The following is a 25,156-nucleotide window of genomic DNA, read 5'->3' as shown; positions in this document are numbered from 1 at the left end:
TTTATTCCCCATTCGATATCTTTCTCTTGTGTTGCTTATTTGGACTTTGGATGCTGGAGGCACAGGCGCCATAAATCACGCTCTTACTGGTGTGGATATGAGCTTCGGCGCAATCGTGATGACTGGGCGCGCTCTTTTCCCAGTGTTTTCCCACTCCAGAGATGGGCTTTGGACACAGTTCATTTCACTTGCCACTTTCCAGCGATCCATTCATCCTAGCTGCTCTGAGCCTATTAGGTCAAAAAAGGAACTTTTAATTTCATATGGTCTCCCACCCTTCAAGGGTTTTTCCTCTTCAGTGGCCATTGTCTGGCACAACGCAGCCCGCCGTAACGCGCAATATCACCCTCACATTCATTTTCAAGGTCTGCTGCTCTCTTCCTTTGAATCCCCACAGAAGCACACGCCTGTTTGCTTGTCTGGCAAACCGATGTGTTCTTTTAAGGATTTTAGAGAAGCTGCCTGACCCAGATTTGAGTTTGCAGGCAGTGATACAGGAAGGTTTAAAATGCCATGAGAGGAAGCAGATGAGACTGCCGACACTACATGCAAAGTTGTTCTTTTTCCTTTCTTTCTTTTTTATAAATCAGACCGCGGTAGCGGCCCTGCCCCTCTACCACAAGCTGGAATGTTTCGATAAGTTTCCAAAAGCTGAGGTCAACGGAAGTTTTGTCCTTAAACGGGTAACATGAAGGGTAAATGCCCAAAGATCTGAGTTTTTCTACTTTCCAATATGAAAAGAGAGCCCAGAGCTCTCGTGCCCATTGAGGGCTCCTCAAAAAAAGGGATTGATTATCCATGGATGGTAGAAAAGCGTGACAGTCGTTGCCCAAGGAGTCCAGTTTAGGAGGGAGAGGAATCTGAAAGGATGAGTGTGAAAACACTGGCAGTACCCTCTCACTCCCTCGCTCCCCATGCTCCTGCATGTCATACCCATGGGGAATTAAACTGAGAGGATCACACAAAATCCCTGAAGTGTTTATTTTTCTCACATTAGAGCAAAACCTCTCCACTTAGTACAGCCAACTGAGACGAGAACACTAACCTTGACTACCTAGCCACCGATACGCCAAATTTCTGATAATTACCGCTGCCCGCCTGCAGTACGTGCAGAGAGGGGCTAATCATCGTATAGTGGAAGGGTGAGGATGTTTGTGAGCAGCAAGAAATTAAGCAAACTTTATGCCTTGTTTTGTAGCTGCTCACTTTGTCGCTTAATAATTACAGAATGAGCCCAGCACCAGCACCAGCGGAAGCTTCATCTTTGGGAGGCAGCTATATATTTCACGAAAACTGATTAGAATCCGAGTTCACGAGCACAGAATTCTGACAAAACTACACAAACGATGTAAAAAGCTGCTGACGGCTTCCATAGAAAAGTATATAAAGTTGCGATGGAGGTCATACAATTTGATTTCCAGAAGCTCAATCGTATTAAATAAGCATAATACTGATGTCTGGCTCGTGAAATTATGCTTTATTGTCCGCAAAAGGCAGTATGGGTTTATTTGAATAGCCGCAGGTGAACATGGCCCCCGGATTGACCAGCTGACTCCACACTTTTGTCTGTAAACAGCCCGTAGCAAACTGTTCAAATTTACTTTTTTAAAAATCTGCTGTATTTTTCCCTTCAACCCAGCAAAAACTCACAGATTCACAACAAGCATTCGGTGAAACTACTGGTAATTGTTAGGAGTTCCATTAATGTGGTTTGGGGTAATTCGTGCCGTACATCTGCAGCTATAGCAACCAAAGCCCACATCGCATATTGTCTCAAGGACAAACAACAGCGTAAAATTTCTCATATCCGTGCCAGTGCAGAGCGAAGCACCCTTGAACGAACTACAAAAAGACCGTAATGCAGCCATCACCCGCTTCACCTCATTTGCTTCAGGTTGCACTGGCCACACTGTAGACGGACAGAAGTGACCCTCTACAGACTATTAATCCCCCATTGATGAATGAAATGAGTGGAGAAATGGAATGTCGATGTCAATGAGTCTTGCTGAGGGTGCTTCGGCGCACCGTATCGAGTTTAACTGCAAATGGTGCCGTGTACCGACCTGCACAGGGTCCCTGATTCTGAATCAACAAGTGCTCTTGTTTCTCACATCTGGCCTTCTTCAGCTCGCACTCGTTGCTGTAGTTGTTGCCGTCGGAGCCACAAACCTTCAAGAATGACAGGAGCAGGGCGATGATGACAATGGGCACATTTTTCTATGACATCATCAAGACTCGCGCAGTCAGTTTTAATGAAAGCGTTTATATTTTGAAAACATATCAGCGGGGCCTTAAAGATAACACGATAATTTCAGAGGTATGTAGTGAGTTTTATGCGCCAGGGTTTTAATTATAGTCTGAGGAAAACAATGAAAAGAAGCAATTTTGATGTTATTAATGGTGCTCCTCATGATGTACTTGTCTTCACAAAGAGAAGTTCAGAAAACACAAGCCCTTTTGTTAAAAGGCTGCTTTGTTTTTACATTTTTTTTAATAAACTGCTGCTTGGCAATTATTTGTGATGAAGAAATGACGGTATTTGAGATTTAGTCAGCAGCAGTGCTTTTCTGAGAAAGATTGATTTTTTTCCCCTGTGGTGGGGTTCTTTGAAGCCGCTCTTACTGCGTTGTTTGGCACGCTCTGGCAGGTGAAATCGCAGACGCATCGGTCGTCCTCGGCGTCTTCGTCCCAGGAGCCTCCGAACATGCGGCAGCGGTCCTGTTCACAGCTCTCGGCGCCAGATCCCGAGCCTCCCGAGCCGCAGTCTGCATCCGACAACCAGAAGAAAGATGAAAAAGGGGCGAACAATTAGCAGATGTTCTCATCTGGCGACCCAATGACAAACAGTGCTAAATGGGAGAGATTAACCGAAAAAATTAAACTCTCTCGCGGCGGTAGCAGCGTCCTTTATATTCAAATTAAACCTACAAAAAAGCAGGAAAAAAAGGTTTGGAGAAAGTATCTAAACCCCGATATGAAAACACATTAAATCATAAAGGGTGCTATAAATTGGACTTAGCGACTCAGACGCAATGAACAGAAACGTTTATTTTATCTAATGTTTGCCTGACCTCCGATTTGTATTAAAAGTCTTTGGTTCTCAGTTCGTTTTAAAATAAATCGCCCTCTCACCATCATTTGTCTTCACAAAACAGATTTATTCCTACAGCAATCAAATTCCTCATTTTAACGCCCAACAAAATGTTACTATTTAGCCCTAACTATTTATTTAAACCAGGAAGTGAGTCCATGTACAATACATTTCATTTATGAATGTTATTTAGAGACATTTGACTGATTCAATCGTCAGCAAATCATTGAAAAAAATGCATTAACTGTTTTATTTTCTTGAATAGGTGGTCTGTTATTGAACATCATTTCAGGTTTACAGTACAACGGATCAATACTTTTTTTAAACTATTTAATGGCGAAACAACTTTAAAATCAACACTAGATATTCACCTTTGGACTAACAAGTTGACAGGAAAGATGTATCAAAATAATGAAAGTGAAAAACTTTAGACAAGAAATACTCCAACATAGGCAGTTATGAAAGTACAGAATAAAATAGCGAAATGCAGAAAGAATAAAGCCAGGGAGGTAACCTTTTATGAAAAACAAATTGGAGGCAGGAGGAAAGAGAGGGCTCAGAAAGAAGGGGCGGTTCCTGCTTTTGAAGTTGCAAATTTCACCCTGGGTGAAAGTCCTTAGGGGGATTAGGTGAACGCATGTGAAGACAGAATGAAAGCAGTCAGCAGGAAAGATGGAGAGAATGTCAGACAGAGAGGAGAGGCCCCCCCGTGGGCTGGAAGAAAGTTGACTTCAAACAAATTTGTTAGTCAGAAGAGGAATCCAAACTCTAAAAGCTCCCAGTGCAGCTGAAAGGCAAAATAGATATAAAGAAAGAAAATATATATATATATCAGGTAAGCAAAAGGCCCTTTTGCTCTCCCTACTAATGGTGAAATCAATGTCGCTCTGATGGAAGTGCCACTTAGCGTAACCCATCCTCTAAGTAGATTACGGTTTGGGTCATAGTGTAGAGGAGGAGAAGGAGGGAGTGCTGGCGGTTCTTTGATAGTGGTCATGAGCAATGGCCTGTGACAGCTCTGAGTGGTCGATACAGTGGAGGAGCCTTCACTTCATTAGCAGTGGATACCAAGAGTCAAGCTCCAGATTTATGGAGGCTTTCAGATGTCGTGTGTCCTACAGACATCAGGACACGTTAACCATCGCCTCGTTCCCCGAGTACAACAGGTTGTGACATGGCTAGCAATCAGCTAACGGCATTTTACCGCAGCGGGCATAACTTTGCTCAGCAAAACGCAATGAAAGGAAATTGCAGAAATAGCCAGTCCTTTTTCAGTTCAGCCCACTTCACAGGGACAAGATAAATAAATAAAAAGAGGTAAGACTTTAGAATGGAATAAATAAATAGTGGAAGGCAAGGGGATTCTAATTAGCCGTTGCTCTTTGATGTGTCCACCGCCTGGCAGCCTATGAACCTTTCAATTAATACATTTCCAGCCAGGATGGCTGCATCAGCTATTCTCTCTGCGCTGCCTGCTCGTTTCTTTTTACTCAATCATGTCGGAAGCCAAAGTCTATTTAACCAAAGGAGCTCTATGGAGAAGACAGAACTCCGCAGCTAAACGGAGAAGAAGAAAAAAAAATCATAGGAATACCTCAAGAAATACAGAAGAAAGAAATACAGTGACTTAGCAAGACAAGAGTCTAACTACAGAATAAGAGGAGTAGGAGACACATTAGCCGAAGCTGTCCAGGCATCAAGGGCAGACATGTGTTGCCAACATAACAGCAGGAAATGATGTCTAAGTAATGTCACTAAAGGAAGTCCTTGGGATGATTTACCATCCTGCATTCCAAACAGGAATATTGATATGAAACCATTTGCATATACCTTTTTCATGGTGCCCTTTAGTAAGTGTTTTTAAATAGGAAATGAAAACATTGAGGGGATGAGTGAATCTATTAGTGTCTCAAAAGGTACTGGGTGAGGGCTGATTAAAGAAAGACTACTTAGCATTCACTCACTGGTATAGTTTGCAACAAAGGGAAATATTTGAAGCCTGCAAAGTCACCAATATTAGGAGCAATTTCTCCATTTGCAACCATGGCTGTTACAAAGAAATAATAAAGCCAAGGATGTGGTGGCGAAACAGAGCAGGGGAAATACGCGCAGCAGGTTGAGATGCAACTTGATGATGTTTGGTTGACCTGATTACTCATGCCGCAGACTCCAGGAGTGGCTGACATTATCCTGGCACCTGACACCCTGACCTGCGTGAATGTCAACACGTTTTTAGGAAACAAGTCCTCGCCGACTGTGGCCATTTCGAAAATGACATCGGCCTTTGGTCGCATCGCCTATCAGTCCTCTGTACGCTTTGCTATTGACTGATACGCTCGTCCGAATGAAGTTCCCTGAGTTATGAAAGAGCTGCAGTTGAGATGTGGCAAAATAAAGTTCTTCTGCCCTTTGACGGATGAGGGAAAGGTGATCGGACCTCCTGCCCTTTGTCCTCCGCCCACCCACCCACTGCTTTCATGTCTAATTCAGGTCTTGCGTATCTCTATTGATCTGCATAACAGGAGAAGGTGGGTATGACACTGTATGATCACACGTTGGGCGTTTATTGAAAGCTAATCCTTTAAAGTAGGGTCTGCATAGGTGATGCACTATCCTCAGTTCCCACTTTGCCAGGCCCACCCGAGTGTGAAATGAAGCAGGCGATACATTTTCCTGTATGGCCAACAGTAGGAGCGCTGTCATTTTTCATTACTGTTAAACAAAAAGCGGAGGAAAACAACTACCATTTGTATGCTCTGGTCCCCCCGCCCCACTAAGACTAATGAGGATGGCTTTGCAGTCAGCTCTACATAACAGAATAAATCACATGTTCGCTTCCTCTCCAAGCTTATCTACGATATGAAGTGCAGCGTATGAGGTTTTTCACAGAAAGGATTTTTAGTTTTTTTGCCATTTATAGCCAGGAAATACATCTTCGGGATTATTTGATACATCTTTGGTAACATTTTGTTACAAAGAACTGTGATGCACATTTGAAACCCTCCATTCTTTACCCGTACATCTAGATGTGCATCCATCCAAAATAAATGCTTTTTTCGCTGTAGCCGGATGGAAACCCACCGCAACTGAAAGGGAAATAAAAAGCAGCGGCTTGTTTATTGTTTCACAAGGTCATCAGAATACCTGCAGGGGGGTCTGCATGAGATTTGAAGCATCTGAAAGGACTGTAAATGGATCCTACAGAAGAAGAAACGGGGCCACTGGCCACCCCTGAGGTGAGATTTATCGATTATAGATGATCACCTCTCTTCCCTGGTTCAGAGGCATCACGGGCCCTTTTGTCGAGAGGCACAATAGTGCCGGGGAAGAGCGCAAAATGAGGAGGGGACAAGAGTGGGTGGGTACGGCAGAGAGCGGCAGGGAGTAAAGAAAAATAAAAGAATCCATTGTGCAAGACTGGTAGTTTTCTCGAGATCAAAATGAACAACTGATGGCAAAAAGGAAGAACGCTCAGAGACGGTGTTCAAAGGGAGCTGGGAAACGTCGGGGCGCCGATGTCCCTGGGGACGAAGCGAAAAGCATTTTTGCTTGATACCAGATAACTGACAGAACCAGCGAAGAGTGTCCTCGTGCATCTGTGTGTAATGACAGCGCGTCTTTCACTTTTCTTCACGCTCCACATACAAAAAAAGGTCACCCGTCTCAGTCAATGAAATGACAAAATCCACCACAAAAAGCCCCGGCAGCTTGATTTGCCCCACGGGCCCCTGGGCCAACATGGCCGACAATGGCAGTAGAATAAAAGATGTATGAAGAAGAAAAATGAATTACTCCCGGCTGACAATGAGACTGGAAGAGGATTTCTTTCATTTCTATTTCCTGTGTTCTCCATTAAACCCCATTTCCCCTCCAACCTCTCCAGCTTTCCCTCCACCGGCAGGTGTAATCTGCTCCCCTTCGCACCTTGTCAGACAAGGAGCCCGTTCTGTGTGACAGCCCGTGAGCGGAGGGGAAAGTAGCAGCGTCAGCATGAAAAACCCAGGAGTTTGTGCGTGGCTCCCCCAAGACGTCACCCAGACAGCCCCGGTGAGGGACCATGATATCCTGCCTTGGGGCTGCCAGAACTGATCAAGATACGATTTGCACAGTGAATTAGATCGACTTTATTCACAAAACGGAGGGATGACGGGCGTCTAAATCCGGGATATTGGGTGCCATTGCAACACGCATGTGAACAATAAAGGATAGGGTTGCCTTGCTGAGAGATATGCTGTCTTTACAGGACCAATAGACAATGTTCAACCCCTAATAAATCCGGTCTGCTATATAATAATCTACTGGATTGTGCTTACTCAGCATAAAGATCGGTACACCTGACACTATGAGGTGACCTCTAAGGTTCTTCGTCTGTCTTTATTACCATTGACAGAAATGAAGTGCAACTTTCTCCCATTATTCAAACCTGAACGCAGCACCTACTCAGAAAGTTTTTATTATAAATCACAGTCGTTATTAAAGTTCTACCAAAGAAGATTTGTTCCTGATGGATCGCTCCACAATAGAAAAACACTTAGTTCTGTTTTGGCTGCTTGAGCGATTAATAAATAATTAAAAGTTGGAGCTTCGTCAGTATCAATATTAATTGAGACAAGTAAAAGAAGTGTTCATTTATTTTGAACAGAAATTACGACATGATCATTTAAAAAAAATAACAAAAAGCAGCTGCTTAATGTTCAGTGTCTCAATGGATGAACAAAGCGTGAGCCCATTTTTCTAAAGATGTTGCCCTGAACTTAATTACCCAGCATTCAATTGTTTCCACAGAACAGGTTTTATCGATGGACGCGCGTTGGGACTTTCACTCCATCATTCGCTGCGTTAGCCTGCTGGCTGGCACGCTGCTGCTGGCATATGTGGCTATTATGGGAATCCGCAGATGAGTGAAAAATGTGCCACAGGTCACTTGACAAAGATAATTAAACCCTTTCAATGGCCAGTTGGTTAAGCATAATTACACAATCTCCCAGCCTGTTTCGTACCTTCATCACAGCTGCCGTGCTTGACCACGTCAATTCTCCTCTTCAGCACGCAGGACGCCATGCGGAGCTCGCACTCGTTGTTGTAGTTGAGGCCGTCGCTGCCGCACACCGCTGAGAAGGCCTCGCCGGAGCACTGAGTGCACTCGCACTTATTCTTGACGCATCGGGCTCCCCAGGCACAAACAATGCCGCCACATGTTTCTGCGTTGAGCAAAAAGCACAGCGACTGGTAAATGCGCGAAAGGTCATTTCCTGGGAAAGTAGCGACAGAGAGGGCTGTTTTTGGCAGGTTTACCCACCACAAAATGCTTTTTTGGAAGGGAATTAAAAGCGACGTCAATGACCCTTTGCTAATTCCAATGCAATCCCCCCCCCCCCCGTCACAACAAGCCTTCTCAGAACCGCAACATCCATCCCGCTTTGTTATTCGCTCTTTGCATTCTATTCAGCAACTTGTCTCATTATTCAAGGTTTACTTCCATTCTGTTCTTCCCGGCAATTGAGACACGACGCGCACGACGCATTGCAGTTACGTGGGCAGGGCCGCAGCAGCGCACGCATCACTTACTGCATTCTCCCTGGCTGACCACTCGGAGGTCCATCTGTTCTTTGCAGGCGCGCACGTGCAGCTCGCACTCGCTGTTGTAAGTGGTGCCGTCGCTGCCGCACACAGGCTGGTTGGACTCCACACACTCGGAAGCGCACACACACTGACCGCTCTGGGCATCACAGATCGCCCCAAATGTGCATTTGCCACAGGACTCATCTAGATGGACAAAGAGACAATAAAGGGTTAATATCTGTGATAGTATCTGTGATAGTATGTGGTGTTTTCAGGAATTTCTTTTCGTAAAATTTCAACTCTATCCTAGACTATCAAAGACCTCATTGTTGCTCATGTGTGCCAGCAAATTATAGAGACTTTTGAAGAGCCTGGGGGGCTATTTGAGGTATTTTCAGCAGTTTTTCTAAAAAAATGTCAATCAAAAAACAGATAAAAGAGATTAAACATAATTTTCAAATGCCCGAATGACCATTTAAATGTAAACGCTGTCATTTAATTTCATTTTAGAGAATGTGATACATTCCAGATGCAGTGAAGGTGCAGGCCGACAAAAACCAACGTTTCCAAAAATGTAAAAAGCAAAACAAGCTGAGGAACATGCATGTGACTTGACACACTTTAAAGATCAATCATTCCCAAAAATTAGGTTGAGAAAGGTAAGGAAAAAACTGAAAAAGGCAAAGGACCAATTAGGCACTATTCCTGAATCTACTGGTAGCACAATTCATAGGGTAGCCAGCAGGGCCGAGTAGGTTCCGGGCAATTAAATGAGCGGCTGGATGAAAAGATTAAATAAATGAACAATGGATCTTATAAAGATAAGTCTAATAACAACCTAAAACCGCTGATCATGTCGCCAAAACTCTGTGGTTAGACCCCATCCAAGCAGCAGGTGCAGCCAAAACCAAAGACCAATGTTCGACCTACTGGCTTATGACATGTAAGGGATGGACAGGGTCTTGTAGACTGACATGACTAACAGTAGATGTTTTTCTTCCCTCTGACACCAATTAGACCTGGAGGACTGCATTAGCACAGCTCGCTTTCACATTCAATTAGGGCCAGGCTACAAACTGCTGCTGATTTAGCTCTCACCGGGAGAGAAGTGAGGCTGGCTGCTTGTACCTTTCATGCTGTTAATCTGTTTCCTACTCTTTTACAGACCTTCATTTTCATTATCCCTTTATCTTGCAGCAGACTCTGAAAAACAACGGGGGCTATACAGTCGGTCTGATGTGGCAGGGAAACTTGGGACGGAAAATTGAATTCTTCAGATTGCTCCTTTCTAGAACTGCTTTGAAAAACCTGTCAAAAGTTGTCGTTTCTTTTGGAGAACAATAAATGTATGTTTTTGGGCTCGATGAAACAGTGTCGGGTTCAAACCAACCCCACTGGTTCTGCAATTTGGACTGGTTGAAACAGGCATGAGTGGGTGTGGAGACAAAGCATATTTTATCTCCCGGATGCGAAGTTCCTTCACAGCGACCTTCCGCGGGACCCCTTACCGCTACAGCATCAATTAAAACTCGATACACAAAGTACCTTCAGTGGGAACACAAACCTTCTGTTTCCAACGTGGATGAAATGTGCTGGCCCTCACTGAGCTGCGCTTCGGGGATTAACTGCAATGGCGCGTTTGAGCCAGACCTTAGCATCAGTGGCAGACCTCACTAATGTGCTTGTTTGCAGGATGGAAATAAATCCCCAAATCATGTGGAAATATTAGCAGAATTGTTGGGAGCTATAGCTCCGTAATAGGGTACAGTATTTCTGTCTGCAATGAGGTTTTAAGCTTTCACAAGAATAGAATTCAGGTGCTGGTACAGTACTTAAAAACTGCAATTTGTGACATTAGACAAGGTAATAGTGGATCAGATATAATAAATATAATAACTGGGTACACAACAAGTCAAGCCGCTGTATAAATTGTTGGCTCCAGCCACGGCCCCTCTTTAAGTGTGGCAGCTATAAATCGGTAAGTGCTGTTGGTGAATGTTGCCATTTATCAGACTCCCTGTCCTGATAACGCTCTCGCCTGTTTATCAGCTCCTGCCCTCGCACCTGGCTCTCCATTCTGCCTGATCCTCCAGACAACATTTTCTTTTTTAAAAGGACAGAAAAAGGAGCAGATCTACAGATGACAGGAGGGAAGATTGTTGCCATTACTGCTAATGTCAGTCATCTTGAATTCTGCCAAGTTGAATTTATATCCAGTATAACATTGGGTTGCTAAAAAATACTTTTGATGTGGGTTGACAAAAATGAAGGTGAAAAGTACTCCAGAGCAGACAATTTGGGCCCTGGTTTTAGAGTGTGAGAGCTGATCCAGCTTCAAAAGCAAGAAGCCTCCAAATCATACAATGTATTTTAAATTTTGCCAAGTTGAACATAGGGAACACAAAATAAAGAGAAAGTCTGTAAATTTGGTAAATCTTTGAGAAAAATTACCCTTGGGTTATACAACAAGTAAAAAAAAAACCTGAGCTGCTGTGGAGGGATGAAATGTGAAATTGATTAATCAATCTGTCACAATAGTCAGCCAGCTAATCTGTTACCGGCCCCGGTACCGATATTGTGGAAAATGAGTCCTGAAAAGATCTCAAACGTTGGTTTTCACTGACATATCAATACATCCAAGGACCTTTGACAATGGACTTCTTTCGTGTTGGTGGAAGCATTTGTTGTTTTTTGAATGTTGAGAAAAATATTTGAAATGTGGCATAAAAAAACTAGCCTTCAGTGCAACTACCCCCCCCCCCCCCAACATTTTGTTAATAGTCTCACTGGGAAAAAATCCCCAAAACAGAACTATTTGCTGGAGGAGGTCTGGGCAGTGTATTTCCTCAAGATTAAGCTAAAAGAAATGGGCTGTTTGTGTTTTAAAAGCTTGCGAACATGCCTGGGTGATAACAACTCCCCCGGCGATGCCTGTCTGGCCAGTGTACCATTAATTCTGCCCCCAACCCGCTCAGCTCCTGCTCATCTTAATCACCTCTATCTCCTCCTCTGCCCTGCATCCCCCCACCCCCTCCCATATTTTCACTGTATCCCTCTGACTCGCTGTCAGTGTGACCTATATTTCTTATTCATGTGTGTACATAAACACCTGTGGGACAGTAAAAAACGGGGAATAAAATCTCATTTCAGCTTCTTGGATGACTCCGCCGGGTTTCCACTCATCTGTTTGGTTACAGTTGTTTGAATTTCTTTTTTTTTTTTGAGGATGCTGATATGCAGCTTGGAGGGGGAGAGGGAGGTCTATTAACCGAACAGACTTCTGTCGGGCAACTGGACAAGGTCACTCACCAAAAAAAGGCAGTAGAAAGGAAAGGAAAATCTCAGAATAATAACAAATGTCAGTCATATTGCCGTCATGCTACACCTGAGCCATATAGATAACTACCGCTTTTATCCAGGCCAGACGAGAGGAAATTAAATTATGATTCAGCCCATGCTGTCAATGTTGTTGCATACAGGAGCAAAGCTAAGCAGCAATAACATTTCCTTTATTGTGTCACCTCTCTAACATCTCAAATTATTATTTTTTTATTAAAAGAAGAAAACCTCAACACACACACACACACACACACACACACACATCAAGTCTTGTGAATATCACAGAAAGCAGAGACAGGTATGTGGTAGATAAGGTTGGCGAAGTGTTGAAATATCTGATCATTTCATGATATTACATATTCTCATTTAATTCTGCCTTGACAGTGCATTTTCTCCCCCGGTCTCTCCTCCCAGCCCCATAAACATGTATAGGGTATTAATAGTGGGGACTGTGTGCGATAATTGGGTGAGATAACTGCCTCTGTAAGTCATGGCTGCATAAACCCTGGTAAAGCTGCGCAAACCACCCAGAAATAACCCACATTATCAACACCATCATTTCTCAGCTACCTTGCCAGGCAAGCAGGTGCCTCAGCACTTTTATGGCTCCATAGCGCTGACGCAGGTCTGTTCCTCTGGAAACCAAAACAAAAAAAGCCAAACTACAGTGCTGGATTACAGACAGCACCCTCCACACAGCCCTGCCGGCTCCACCGCTCGCTTTCTAAAATAAAGGACATTTATTACTAAAGAGCAGCTGCTACCCGGCGGACCTGTTGTCTACCTGCAGCGCTGTGAGTAAAATTGAGTCCCCGCTTGCACACTGACCAAACATTGCTCTTGCTCCAGCTTCCCATTGGTACGCGTCCTGGCGTGCTGGATTTCAATTGCGAGGACGCAGAGAGGGAGGGAAGACAAATGCAAGGCAAAGGCCATAAAGAGAGAGACAAAGGGAGTGGAGGGCCCAACATTTAACCCTGGTCTGACATCAGTCAGTGCTGAAACAAATGCAGCTCCACAGCAGCGGAGCGAGACAGGTTTTAGTGTATTGATCTTGCAACTAACTGTTAAGCTCCTCTGTGAAACTAACGCAGCAGAGGCCAAACAGATTTTATGGTAGTGTTAATCTAAATATGCATAAAAAAGAAATAGGTCGCTGGGAGGGTAGAGCCCAGGGGCTAATAACAACTGTACTTTACACGTGTGAAAAAGGATAAAGGCAGAAAAAAGACTAATCCTTCATCACCAATTATGTCCTGTTGGTAAACAAGCATTGGGCCATCATGAATAATCAGGAAGTGGCTTTACCAGCCTCTTAAATTCACGCCATGGCTGCGTACCTGCAGAGTGGATCTGCAGATGTTTTTACCACCCACTGGTGTTCATGAGTGGGAAAGAGTGTGACACCGCGAGCCACAACTGATTTGTGTTGCCTGCATTCTGTTAACCTGTGCAAATTAAGCAAGGTGAAGCATCAGGGAATGCTCATTTAATTCCTTCTTCTGAGTCGTTATGCTCCTCCCCCCAGAGCGAACAGTTAGCTTTTGTCATTTTTATGGTTTCTAATATACATCTTTGTTATTCTATAGGCACTGCAGCGTGTATTTACTTACCGCAGGGTCCTTTGTGTTGGATGTGAATGGGCTTCTGCAGGGCGCAGCCCATGGCTCGCATTTCGCAGGAACTGCCGTAGCTGCGGCCGTCGGAGCCGCACACCGGATCGGATGTCTGCGGGCAAGCCTCGGGGCACTCGCACACCGGCTCATCGTTCTTGACCACGCAAACCGCCCCGTGATCGCACACCTTATCCACGCACGGGCTGGGTATGCTGAGATCTGACCCCAGAGAAGGAGAGCAGAGTTAGGCGCTGATCAGTGATTCCATGGGAACACAGCACAGAGGTTGGAGAGTGTTTCAGGGACTGGACAGGGGACAGGTGACAGTGAGGTTAGAGCATAGCTACACTGGGGATCCACAAATTTGGTGTTAGAAGGAGGGGGATGAAAGAGATAGATGATGGAATATGCAACACAGCCCTATTCCTGTGACACTGCAGCTTCCTGGGCTCCCTGTGTCGTTTCCTTGCGTTTATGTCTGTCCTGATGTTTCCTGAGCCTTTGAAGGGGCCGCCAAATCCGGCGGCGGGAGGACAGCAGAAAAAAGCATGGCCCCATAGCACAATGGACATGAAACAGCCCAGCAAACAATGGTTGCACAGCCGTTTCCTTTTTTTTGTACAAACAAATGCCTGGATTAATTGACGTTCCCCTTCAAAGGCCTCCATTTGCATCTCACTGGGAATCATCAATCCGGCCAATGCTGACTGAGCTCACAAAGAGGTGAGAAAAGAAAAGTGTACATTTGGTATTTGCGTGCAGACGAAGGAGAGACTAGGGGAATGGAGAGAAAGACAAGCCAAGGGGGTAAAACGAGCCCTATAGTTAATAATTCAAAAACAGTCAAGCTCCTGGGCAGAAGCAGATGTGAGGCGCGCACATCACAGAGCGGCGTCTGCTTCAGTCGTTGCACCAACCCCCGTGCGCGGCTTCCTTAAAAGCGGGACCAGGTTTTGCAGCGACGACTCTCGGAGGCTGGGCTCGTGGAAGCCGACGCGATCAGGAGGAGGCAGAGGCGACTTGAAAACGGTTTGATCACAGCCTCACATCCTGCCTCCATCATTTTTCTTCTCGAGCCGCATTTCAAGCAGACAGGTCGAACCGAGAAATTGATTGCGCGCAATTATTATAAAACTAGCGAATCAATAAATTCTGTATCACGCCAAGCAGGTCTGGCATCGGGCTCTGATTCAATGTATTCATTGCCTAATAATAATCTGCCTAGACATTGCAGGGAATGAATAGCAGATCCTCGCGCGGGGATCAAAGAAGCAGCACCCACAGGAGGATGCCGGGGAGGTGGTGGGATTGAGCCACGAATGGCAGCCCGGCGCGGCGGACGGGCGCGCAGCAGCAGAATAGCACAGAGCGGCAAAATAGTACAGGGCAGCAGAAAGGAACAGAGCGGCACTAGCAGCTTACACCAAGTGTAGTCGCAGCATGAAGAGAGCAGGTAAATATCCGCCCGAATCAGGAATGATAGGGTTGGATCAGCTAATCAGGAACTGTTCGGGTTGCTACCCTGAAGTAGCTCTACGGGCTTCACATCGTGTAGAGGTTTTCGTGGCAAATCTGTGTGTATTTTGAACGAGGCTGTGTGTGTCTGGATGGGGACCACCCAGGTAGGATGGTGCGCTCATCCACAGGCGAGACATAATTGACTGGCTTCACGGTGGTTTTCAGTGGAAAGGTTTAGATACGAGGGATAAACTGCTCTGCAATATCTGATGAGAGGCAGACGGACGTGTGGGATCATTTTGTAAGCAAGAGCTGAAGATTTTGTGATTTTTACAGCCAGAAGCAAACAGCAGTTCCCAGATGTTTAGTTTTAAGGATGGAAATGATTTTGGAAACTCCTCCTTTGTATCACTGTCATCCTATTTGCACCCATTACGGGATTAGACGGTATCTCCTGGGGTAAATTGGCGTGTTTCGTGTAATTAAGCTCAAAACCATGTACTGGCTTTGAGCACCAATGAGAAAATCATCAGATGGAGCAGTTAGCTACTTTTCTTCTGACTAAAATGGCAGTAAGGTGAGAATCCAGTCAATACCGCGACACCTGTCCAGCAGAAAATGAAGGAGCAAAAAGGCAGATGGAATTCTCCATGAAGTCGCATTTGGAATCAACCAAATGTTTCCGGCTCTAAAGCAAGGACACAGTCTCATCTAGTCTAGAACCTAAGTGATTCAATTTAGCCAGCTATTGATTTTTGTGTTTTGAAGCCGAGCTGTTGTTATAGAGACATAAATATGTAAGATGTTCACGGCTGCTTAATTTGGACCCGCCTTTGAAAACAATTGATTTCTTCTGATTGCCCTGCACGTGTGCACGCGTTTGTGTTCCTGAGTCTGTGGATGAAAATGGTAAGCTTACATTCTGGGCTTAACTGCATGACCTTGGTCTCTGTATTAACCAGCCCACTTCCCAAGGACAGACTCCTAAAGCCCAACTGCAGCCTCCGATAATGCCGCAGTCTCTCATTCACTTTGTTTTACACAAAAAGATGAAAGTTTCCTTCTAAAACACTTTCTGCCTCTGGAGGGCAAGCTCACCGACCGATTTAATAACCAAAAAGGTTGTGAGGGGGAAAAAAAAAAACCCTCCCCAAGTGTAAAAGTCAGAATTGAAAGTGACGCTGCCTATTTTGTCACTGCTCGATGCAGGCAGGAGCTTTGAAATCGAAACTGAGACAGCAGCCAAACGCATCCTCCTCGGGTAGCGGTGCTTCTGTCAGGCAGGTCTAGAATAGACCAAAGTTTTTCCCTATTTACACCGTGCAGCAGACGTGAAATTGAGCTTGACGGTCGAGAATACCTGAAATACCGAGCGATTACGTGAAGTAGCCAGCGCATTGTTTTAGCGACAGAGCAGGTGCAGCAGGGAAAGAGTCACCAGAAACGGGGAAAAAGCATGAATAATTCTACCGACTCAAATATTCGGCTCTGCTTGTGTGCACTCAGCTCGGTGTCTGTCCCGAGACACCAGAGGACTTCCCATTCTACATGTCACATTAGTCTGTATCCTCCATCACCGGTCTCCTCTTTTAAAGCGACGCCCCCCAGAATTTTCCTGTTAACGGGAATTTATCAATTATCGGTGTTAATAGACAGCCAAGGAACGATGCCACGGCGTGGCCCATTATGTTGTGGCCCTCTTGTTTGGCGACGCTAGAGCGAGCTCCAGGAGGACCCTGCCGGTCGCGGTTGGATCAGGCAGGCACGCACCGCTAACCCCACTTGTGAAATACTGGGAGATTATTTTGGCGGGAGCTTCCTCCCATTTCCACTCAGCTCATACATATGTTAATTGGAGTTTTCCCTTTGCGTCCGGATGCGATTCGGAATGGCACCCTGTATTATGCAGGGCAGTGAATCAGGGTAATCCAGGTGATGTTTGCAGTGGCCAACTGGCAGGAAAATTCACCTACTAGCAAGCTATTACAACGCACAACTCTGAAGGGGCACCGCCGCGGCCCCTCTGTTCCTCCACCCGCAGGGCTTTGGCCTCCCTCACATTAAAAACATTTATGTATCATTAGTCAAGGGGAAGGGAGGTGCAGAGAAAAGGCTATATTAGCATACAGCAAAAACTGCAACTGTGGGCTGTGCTTCTGAATCCTTATTACAGAGAGAGGGCATCTACAAGTGCAAACAATGTTCCAAACAGCCAGTGGAAGGAAAACAGAGCCCCAATCCTGCTCTTTTGTTGACTAACAGATAAAATATGACATAGGATGCTAACAGTCAGGCAATTAATAACATCAACATGGTGTGTGGAAGAGGCTTCTGTCAGATGAACATATGCAAACAAATAGTGAAACCAAAGGACATAATTCAACATTTATTGCACCACTAATCAGATCAGGAGCTACAGCCCGAGATGAAGGGCTCAGAAGCAACAGGAAATGAAAAAAAAGAGAAAAAATTGAACTTGAAGAACTGCCTGGTTAATAATAGCTGAGGAGCCTGCAACATCCCTACAGCCTTGAGTCCTCACGAACACCCAAGTGGCCCACATTTCACTGCAATTTTGCAGGATGACAGCCTGCGGGTTGGAGTAAGTGGACCAGCGGTCCCTCGCCGCTGTCAATCTGGCTCCTGTGGCACTTCGTCTAATTAACTTGATTAGGAAAAACAGCGCTGGTGATCTCAGGCTGACTTTCCCGCTCAAGTTCCATGACGGCGCGCAAGTCCAACCGCTACAGCCGGTGGAGATGCTAATCAAATAAACATGCAAATGATGTAATATCGGCACAGTAGCTGAACACCTGAAGTGAGTGATTCTTCTTGCGTCCCTGCAAACCCATTCGTCAGTGACAACGGTCCTCATTTATCAAGCCCGTGTGAAAACCAGAACAACCAGGAGTCGGAATGCTCGTGCCTCAACGCCGCATGCATAAATGTGGCTCAGCGTGGGCGAACGCGTTACCTGCACAGATGTCCTTTCGATGACATATGTATATATATATATATATATATATATATATATATATACATACAAAGGAATGAATGCACACCAATGTGTTGGTCAGAAAGACACAAATATACAGACTAGATAAATTTAAAAAAGTATGAAAATGAGTGGCTGTAGGTTTAAAATGTTTGTTAGACATCATCTCATGGCAAGCTAAATGTAAAAATAAAAAACCCAAAACCTTATATCCTCTAATTTCAGTTAGTTTTTCTTGCCAGTTCTGATCAGCCTGGTTTGTTGCTTTTGGCTCCTTTGAGTGCCAAAAAGTCCCAAATTGCTGATTTTATTTTTAGATCACCCGCTCTCCAATTCTTACTGTAATGAAATCAAACAAAAAAATACACCTCACGCTTCTCCTATTGATCCAGTGCAATACTAAATATGCACTGAGCAGCTTGACTTTCAGAAGCTGCAGCGAAAAACAAACCTTCCGGGCACTGATATAAACTGACTCAAGACGAAAAGTCCGACTTTTCTTTCCAAAGTCATTATTTGATATTAAGGGTTTATTCCCATCTCCGACCTTGGCTAATGGAAATCTTTCAAAATGATTCTGTTATTTCAACATTTGTTTTCATTTTCATTCACTCTTAATTTGTTGGTGAAGTCATTAGAAACTGTCCAGATTTGATCAATTGTCCATTAGGAATAGTGGATTAGAATTGCATTGTGATTATTTCGATGACAAACCCGTTGAATTAAAAATGACAAAACTAAACATCTGTCGTACGGATAATAAAAAAATAATTAATAAAAACAATTATGGCTTTCATAAAGCTAAAACTACACCTTTCCTTGTTTAATTACTCTCCCTAATATTGGTCTGACATGTAGAAAAACAAAGATGTTGCTGGCATTTAAGAGTCAGCCGGTGATTAAGATCCATCTGCTGATCATAACATAAAAGATGATGAAGAATTAATTTGGCAGGAAATACAAAACAAGGGAGTCACTTTAACAGGAAGCTGTTTAGCTTGTTGGCTTGTCTCACGCCGACAAACGTGGTTTTTCTCGCCCTTCCTGTCTCTCATGATCCAGGGTCATCATCCTTCCCAGCATCCAGCTCTGATTCACTTCCAGCAAATCTCTCGCCTTCTCGGACATCTCCGCCATTTACGACCCGAGGGGAGTTAATCAGAAGAACGCCACGTGGCGTCTGCCTCTCCTTTAGATATCAATCAAAATATTCGGGGAGGGAGGACAGCAGTCCTCACGATCATTCTCGTCCTCTGACGGGAACCGCGACGTGATGTCATCAACGTGGAGAGATTTAAGATGGAAGAATTTCACCCTTTTTTGGCAGAGTGATCATTCACCTCGCCAATGGAGTGAGGAATGAGTCATCAGAAAAAAGATGAACAAAATGATATATTATATAATAGATTACCATAAAGGTGCAGTCCTCTTTTGACAGCGCACGATTTGGCTCCCACTATATACAGAGCGCACGTGTTTGCGTGCGTCTGTCTGCTGTGCGGTCGATGTGTCATTTCCATTCAAACAAGTCTTTTCAGAGAGGAGCGCAGACATTCGCACTGCTGTCACCCTTCATCCTTCGTGTAACCCGAGCAATACTTGTGCACAAACAAATGCCTGGAGCTTGCATCCGTTAGATGCGACAGTCTGTACCTGCACCTATTCTTCCATATATAATGGAGAAAATCCTAAAAAAGGTCGAAAGTAAACCAACAAAAGGGTAGAACTGAGACGGCTTTAGCCCAAAAAATGATGAAACAGTGGAAAAACCCCACAGAAAGCATGCCCTGTCGTTTACTCCGCCTAATTTATTCACAACTCAGAAGGTCCAATAATGAGGGCTGGTGCCTCCTGATGCTGACTGCAGGAGATAACTTTGGTCTTCAGCTCCACCCAGATGCCTGGAGGATGGACTGATCTCTTTTGGTTTTATCGGCGCCTGTCAGTGGGACGCGGGTGGCAACTGGTGACAAAATTACACGTCTGCTGTCGGGGATTTGTTTATTGAGGTAATGCGACAACAGGCAGCATGACCGGTTTACGGCTTTATTGTGCCTTGGCTGTGGTCGCTTTTAAAATAACACCTCTGCTGCTTGTTTTTCCGAAAGATGGGAAGCGCAAATGCGAATACGTGTACATTTCCAATGTGCTCTCACAGCACATCCAACCTTTAGGAATAAAGTTGGATGGAAAAAAAGCACCAGAGTTCAACTATTCTCAGTGCTGTTGTGATATTTACTTCAAGATTAGACTAATTAATCCCTTTCTCATTCCTTTTTTTTTTACATCTATAGGGTAGCGTAGTATTTTCTTTTGCTTTTACTAATTGGGTTAACAAAGCTCCTGTCTGGGAACAATCTGGGACGCTTGAGTTTCACCGAGCACACTGGTGGCACATTGCAGCCGTTCTACCCAATATCTGTGTTTCCACCTTCAGCGCTGCAGCATGTAGTGTGACTCTGGGAAGCAGCTGTGTGTTTCATGTAGAAACTGACTGAAGCCACATCAAGCAGCACCGTTGGGCCAATTTCGTGTCTGACAAACAGCGAAACAGTCGTTCATTATAGATACACGCAAATGAGGGGGAAAACCAAAAATAGTCAGTGAATAACACAAAATTACCACTTTCTGAGATGGAGCAAATGAACACTGATTTAAAATATGTGGGTTGGTTCGAGTCCTGCAGTGGGTAGGGAGCCCAACAAGAACTTTCCGGAATAACAGTGCAGCAGGAAAAATCATCTTGGTAAATAATTTCTGGGTGATGGGTGAGATGTGGGTTTTGTACTTTAAAATAAGAAATAAAGGAAATAAATAAATACATTTCTCAAAGGGCAAGTCGCCTATTTTGAAAGTCAACTATATAAAACTTGTCACATGACTGATGGACCTTTATGCTAGCTGGGGCTAATGTTTCAGCTAAACATGTTAGTTGAACTTAATTCTAAAAGAGTCAACAAACTACAGTTAAATGCTAATTTGATGCCAGAAAATTGCAGTTAGGTCTGTGCATTCATCGTGCAGTTGGGGTTTTTTTTGGATTTTTTTTACCAGAGGCCATTTGGGAGGGGGCTGTGTCAGTAACCGGCATGCAGTTTAGCATACACACTGTGAAGAATCAGAGACAAGCAAGGATGAAAGAGCATCGTGAGCTAAACAAGAATCAAAACATGGAGGGCAGGGAAATAGGAAGATCTCTCCAACCTCACACGTCATCACTTGCAGGAGGGTAAAGAGGAACACAAACTGATGGCACAAGGAGGCACACAGAGAGACAAGGTGCAAGGGGATAAAGGCAGCAGTGTGTGACCCCTCCTGACAGCTCATCTTGGCATGAGGGGGCTGAACTTCACCCATCAGGAATCCACCCGGTGAGGTTGCCCACTGGGTGGCCTCACTGTTCCCACCTGCAGCCAGGAAGATGGCCAGACGGACAAAGACAGACAGACACACTGACTGAAGCGCTGCAACAAGAAAGAACAGCTTCTTTTTAAACAAGAATACAGCAACACACGAGACAAACAGGCACAGAAAATAACAACAGAGGTGAGGAGAAAACAGGGAGGGGATGAATGAAACATGAGGGCGGTGTTTCGTTATGGGGCGATGCATGACTGGGATGAGGAGATGGACGGGAGGTGAACGAGTGGAGAAGTGAAGGCACAGTTTTTCCAAGGAAGGCACGCACGCCACATTGCTTTGAGATGCCCCCCCCCTTCCCCCCCCCCGCCCGCCCGCACACACATCCATTCAGAGCGGATCGCTGAGCCACTTCAGATACATTTCAAGTCAAGAACAGACATACCGACAGCCTGGAAACTGCAGAGAGAGGAGGAGGGGGGGGATCACATTTCCTTGAAGTAGAGACAAGAAACGACAGGGGGATTGCAACCCCCCCCCCCAAAAAAAACCAACAACGGGCTTCGATGGACACAAAAGGAGCACTTCCAGTCTCTTCTTTTAATTCCACTCACCACAGGGCCCCGGGTGCTGGATGGGGATGAGGGTCGTGGTCAGACACTCCGCTCTTCGTCGCGCGCAGTCGTTGGCGTAAGTACGGCCATTTTTGCCACACACGGGCCGGTAGGCGCCGTCACACTCGATGGGGTCGCAGGAGCAACGGGTATTCAGCTGTTCCACGACACACACGGCGTTGAAGAGACAATCTTCCTGACAGTCATCTGGAAGAAAAAGGATAGGGAAAAACCATAAGCTCTGACTTGTGGCTGTTGTTATAGTTAGAGATTTATTCTTCAGTTTGTCACCATCTGTACCAACACTGATAAGGATTTCTGTAGTGTGATGCTCCTAAAAAAGACAGGTTGAAGAAGAGTAATGGGAGGGAACAATAGGGTGTTGGGAAACTAAACTTTTCCTTTGAAAAAAGGCTAAATTTCAGTTCAATTTTTGTCAAAATGTCAACTTCAAGTTTTCCTGAGGACTTTGAGGCTAAAACTACTTGACATGATACAATCTGCGATGGAGGTTAATTAAAGCTTGAACACCGAGGATTATCATAGCACGGAAAGGTTTTAAAGGAGGTTTCAGACAAAAAGTCATTAGGCTAAGAGACAGAATGCGGGAATTCAATAATGCGAAGACCAGCTATGACTGGTCTCGGGAGTTTGCAACACCTCCATTTTCTCAGTTATGCAAGTTTGTCAAGAATCTTGTCAAGAAGCAGGAATCAGTGTAAATAAATAAGAACATCTCTCATTCGCTGGAAACATCTTTGCCTCATGTCTCTCTGCTATACTATAAAAAGATATTTCAAAAGCAGCTAAGTTCCTGTTAGCAGGTTCCCTTTGATTGGATATCAGCTTGGACGGCACTTTTCTGTACATGAAAGAAAGTTTTCCTGCAACTTTTAGAAAACTTAACTTGAGAATTTAACAGGGTCAGCTTAAAGTCTAAACTACAGTATGATATTCATTACATTTCGACTCACTAAGCAAAAAAGGCTGCCACAGAAATTAAAAAAAAAAGCAGAAGACATAATGTGAAATGGTAAATTTGTCACTGATGTGAGAAAATCCAATTTGAAGCAGGCTTCTGTTCTGGAGGCGCACGCTAGGCTTCGAATTTATTTCATTCCCGATCGAGGGATCAAATTTGTTCAGCAATTCAATTGCTTCTACTCTTTCTGTTAAAAGCCCGTCATGCTGCACTTAATTACATTGCCACTGTAGGAGAGTGAGAGGGCCACGAGGATGTGCAATGTCATGGTTACAAGTTGAAATGGCCACTTTCATTAGATACCAATTTGTAATTTGCTTAGGGATGTGATTTCATGGATCTCTGTTTCAAATGTAATCATTCTTTAATTTGTAGAAGGCGCAGAAACGGGAGGGGGAAAAGAGTTTGTCCACTTGCTTACACATGCGTGTGGGACTGACAAAAACTTACTACTTGGACCAGGATTTGTGCAACGTTAAGCCTATCAAACAAAGCAAACAGGAGAATCGGGGTGTATCAAAGCGGTGTATCAGCCTTTATTATTGATTATATCGTGCCCCGTGGCGCACTATTCTTGACTTTAGCTTTAACGGGGAAGGGAGGGGGGGTGTCTCTGTAACTGGGTGGGGGTCTCCTCACCTTGCTGACTTCAACCGACACCTCTGTGGTGATGTGCTACGACCTGCCGACAACAGAGCGTGGAAATTGGATCCCCCTTCCCCCCCCGATTGCTATCGGGCGTACAGTAAAAGCTGACAGTTCTTTGTTGGCTAAGGCTTAAACCTCCTGTTCTAGTAGCACAGATAACAACCCCGGAGGCTCTTATCAGGCTGGGAGAGGCTACTGTGAGCACGGATACAGTGGAGACCCTGAGACCTCCGGATCATTTATCTCTGCACCAGTTACAGTCTAATACTGGTTCACCGGCACTGACATATTTGAAATAATTGCCCTGAATTCTTTAAAAAAAAAAAGTTGGAACAGTTTTTATCTGCTTTTTTGTTTTTAATTTTCACTCTCCACGTACTAGAAGAATCGTGCATGGACCAGTGGAACGCTGTGCAGGACGGGAAAAAGAAGCTAAAGATCTGAAGCAATTTTCCGTCTGGGGGCGCGGCGATATAGGCAAGGCTCACTGCTCAAGAAGGTATGAAAAGAGACTAAGATCCTTAAATTATTCATTCTCCTTTAGAGCAAAAGGCAAAAATAGTGTGGGATCAAATGTGGCTCTCAGCAAATACAACCAGGTTTGAATAAGAGTAATGTGAATAGGAGGGGCACTTCATGTGGCCACGGCTGCACGGATAAACCATTCAGCATTAAGGGAAAAAAGGCGGGAGTAATTGCAAGGTCACGATGCTCCGAAAAAAAAGGAAAAGTTAAAATGGAGACAATTTATATTGTAACAAATAGACTTTGTGCATTGCTGAACACCATGATGGGGTAAATGTAGAAAAACTGAGGTAGAAAACCCCCCAAACAAGTTAAAAAACAACACATACCCTGCCTCCTGCATCGGCCCGCGTGGACCTTTCTGAGCTTGATGCCTTTCTGCAAGCCCGTGGCAGTCATGGCACACTCGCTGGGGTACGTCTGCCCGTCGCTGGCGCAGAGAGGCTCGTTACCTGGCGGACACGACTGCGGCAGGCCGAACAGGTGCGGCTGGCGGGTGAGAGCCTCGACCCGGCAGAGCGTGCTCAGGCTGTTCTCGCTGTCTGAGCACGGATCTGCGGAGACACGGATGTGCGGTTACGGTGGAGCTCGCCTCACGGTGCGGATAATGATTTAATAAAACCCGTTTCTGTTAATTAGACCATGGGGGAATGAGCAGGAGAGCTTCAGTCAGGCCGACCAACTTGTAGTCCTCTGTGAAAAATCATACTGCTGTATCGTGGCCAAAGAAAAAACACATTAAACATAACAGCATAATATGTGCGTTGGCTTAATGAAGCGGCTTGTTGTAACTTTTCAAATGTGGCGTTCACGAGTGCAGGTTCACTCCTCTTTGTGTAAGTAACCCTTTGTTGTAAAAAAGTTTGCTCGATAACATTCACCTATCAGATGTGGAGCGAGAGGAAAATGAAAACAGGTGTTAAGAGGAAATGGAAGACTTAATCCTCCATCAACACATTACCATAG

The 25,156-nt window shown here is 44.8% G+C and overlaps 1 protein-coding gene across 9 annotated transcripts in view; it reads right to left on the bottom strand.

The window, feature by feature from the left end:
- The window catches only part of agrn (agrin), a 199,016-nt gene that overhangs the window by 44,229 nt on the left and 129,631 nt on the right, over positions 1 to 25,156 (bottom strand). For 8 of the 9 annotated variants that reach the window (XM_057039704.1, XM_057039706.1, XM_057039709.1 and 5 more), the window contains 7 exons: positions 24,520 to 24,744; positions 22,036 to 22,242; positions 13,606 to 13,827; positions 8,660 to 8,857; positions 8,092 to 8,292; positions 2,623 to 2,765; positions 2,064 to 2,169 (listed from right to left, as the gene is read on the bottom strand). In XM_057039704.1, coding sequence (XP_056895684.1) covers positions 2,064 to 2,169; positions 2,623 to 2,765; positions 8,092 to 8,292; positions 8,660 to 8,857; positions 13,606 to 13,827; positions 22,036 to 22,242; positions 24,520 to 24,744 — 1,302 coding nt within the window. The remainder of the gene's footprint in view (positions 1 to 2,063; positions 2,170 to 2,622; positions 2,766 to 8,091; positions 8,293 to 8,659; positions 8,858 to 13,605; positions 13,828 to 22,035; positions 22,243 to 24,519; positions 24,745 to 25,156) is intronic. The other variant, XM_057039710.1, reaches the window with a different exon arrangement.

Source organism: Takifugu flavidus, chromosome 8 (genome assembly GCF_003711565.1).
Source record: "Takifugu flavidus isolate HTHZ2018 chromosome 8, ASM371156v2, whole genome shotgun sequence".
Classification (NCBI taxonomy): domain Eukaryota; kingdom Metazoa; phylum Chordata; class Actinopteri; order Tetraodontiformes; family Tetraodontidae; genus Takifugu; species Takifugu flavidus.
The sequence above is the reverse complement of the archived record's forward strand: the minus strand, read 5'-3'. Positions and strand labels throughout refer to the sequence as shown.